Consider the following 1,994-nt stretch of genomic DNA (forward strand, 5'->3'; position numbering starts at 1 on the left):
CTGGATATATTTATAGTATTTACTCCTTACGTCTCCTACATGATTTGGGGTTTAGCTCTGCTAAAGTACTTTCTGAACTCTAAGAATACTATGTTCTTTAATACGTCTTTTTTTTTGTACATATTATTCCCTCCACTTGGAATGTCTTCTTTCCTCATCTTTCTAGTTGAGTTTTACCTTGTAAGGAAGACTTTCCTTTGTTTCCTAAGCAGTTGGTCACATTGGACTTTTTCCAAGCTTCTATCACAGGATTTGGTTTTTTAGTATGATATTGCTTTATAACTGTTTTCATGCGATTTCTTACCTTTCACTAGGCTGTGAGGATTGAAGGCTGAGATGAGTTTTATTCATATGCTTTCTATGTACGGTCACTGACTAACACATAATAGGGGATCAATGAATAAGTTGAAAAAAGGAATGAGTGAAAGAAGTCACAATACTCTCCCACCATTCAGAGAAGCAAAAGGCTTCCTTTGCCATAAATTAGAAGGAATATAAATATAAAAAACACAAAAGACCAGCCAAAAGCATCAACATGCTAAGTATCTGTAAAGTTATCCTAATTTAAGTTGCCATTATCAGAAATTGTTGAAGGACAATTGTAAGTATGTATATCTCTTTGAGAGACATCACCACAGGTTTGTATTACCATTCCTAATGTGAAAAAAAAAAACTTTACTAAGTCAGAAAGTCAAGGATTGATGTTTTATTTTCAAAGGTGATTTTTCCATTCGCTTTTCTGTACCCAACAGCAGGACATTCTGCAAAAGCATATGGATGTTGGCAACCAGTGATGTATCAGATGCATGCCATTAAAAACACTCAGGCAGTCTATCAATGCCATTAGAGGCTCTGATGGCCAGAGATGAAAGACTGAAGAGCCACTTACACAAAACGCATGACACTAGCATAGAATTGTGACTCAAATAACCTATCATGAGGTTTTTCTGATTTTATTAACAAACAAAAATATAACTTCCCAATAAACGTGTCCTAGGGAAGGTAAAGTGACTCTCAACTGGAAGGGAACCTGGGATGGAATAGCCATTCTTGTTCCCATTGTGAGGGAAATTCTTAAAATTGCCATTTACGTCTCTTTTACCAAGGACCCGCCAACATGGGCTGCATTCGCACCAAAACCGTGAAGAAGGTGGCCTGGGGCATCATAGAAAATTACTACACCTGCCCGGGCAACGACTTACACACGAACAAGCGCGTGTATGAGTTGACGGCCATTATCCCCAGCAAGAAGCTCCACAACAAGATAGCAGGCTATGTCACGCATCTGATGAAGCGGATTCAGAGAGGCCCAGGAAGAGGTATCTCCATCAATCTACAGGAGGAGGAGAGAGAAAGGAGAGACAATTATGTTTCTGAGGTCTCAGCCTTGGATCAGGAGATAAATGAAGTAGATCCTGACCCTAACGAAATGCTGAAGCTTTTGGACTTCGGCAGTCTGTCCAACCCGCAGGTCACTCAGCCTACAGTTGGGATGAATTTTAAAATGCCTCGGGGACCTGTTTGAATTTTTTCTGCAATGCTGTATTATTTTCAATAAATCTAGGGCAACAACAACAACAACAAAAATTGCCATTTACAAGGACTCAAAATTTTGTTTTCTCAACATGATCTTTTCCTCATATTATACTGATTCCTACTATTTCTAGACGGTTTGTTAATCTCTTTGTATCCTACCTACTTCCAAAAAGGATATTTGTTTTTCTTGGTTCTGACTATCCTCTGATGAAGGGGTAAATGAGTATTAATCAGGGTATATTTTTAGTGTAATTAGTTGGAATTGGTGGGAGGGAAAGGAAAAACAAAGGTCTTCTATAATTTACAAACTGAAAAATCTACTCCCTCTCTCCATTGCTGTGGCTACTGATGAGGTATTAGACAGCTGTAGGATGCCCCTCTCTGAGCCCAAACATCAGCATTTAGGACATGGCAGAAATTAAAACATTGGGGAAAAATAGAGAGCATTAAGGATCGCT

The 1,994-nt window shown here is 38.7% G+C and overlaps 1 protein-coding gene across 1 annotated transcript; it reads left to right on the plus strand.

The window, feature by feature from the left end:
• The first annotated feature begins 1,112 nt into the window (after positions 1-1,112).
• LOC100444461 (small ribosomal subunit protein eS17-like) lies at positions 1,113-1,595 on the plus strand. Its single transcript, XM_054555286.2, has one exon. The coding sequence runs from the start codon at positions 1,118-1,120 to the stop codon at positions 1,523-1,525; it is 408 nt and encodes a 135-aa protein (XP_054411261.2). The 5' UTR covers positions 1,113-1,117; the 3' UTR covers positions 1,526-1,595.
• The last annotated feature ends 399 nt before the right edge of the window (positions 1,596-1,994 follow it).

The sequence above is a fragment of the Pongo abelii genome, chromosome 4, assembly GCF_028885655.2.
Source record: "Pongo abelii isolate AG06213 chromosome 4, NHGRI_mPonAbe1-v2.0_pri, whole genome shotgun sequence".
NCBI classification, from domain to species: Eukaryota; Metazoa; Chordata; class Mammalia; order Primates; family Hominidae; genus Pongo; species Pongo abelii.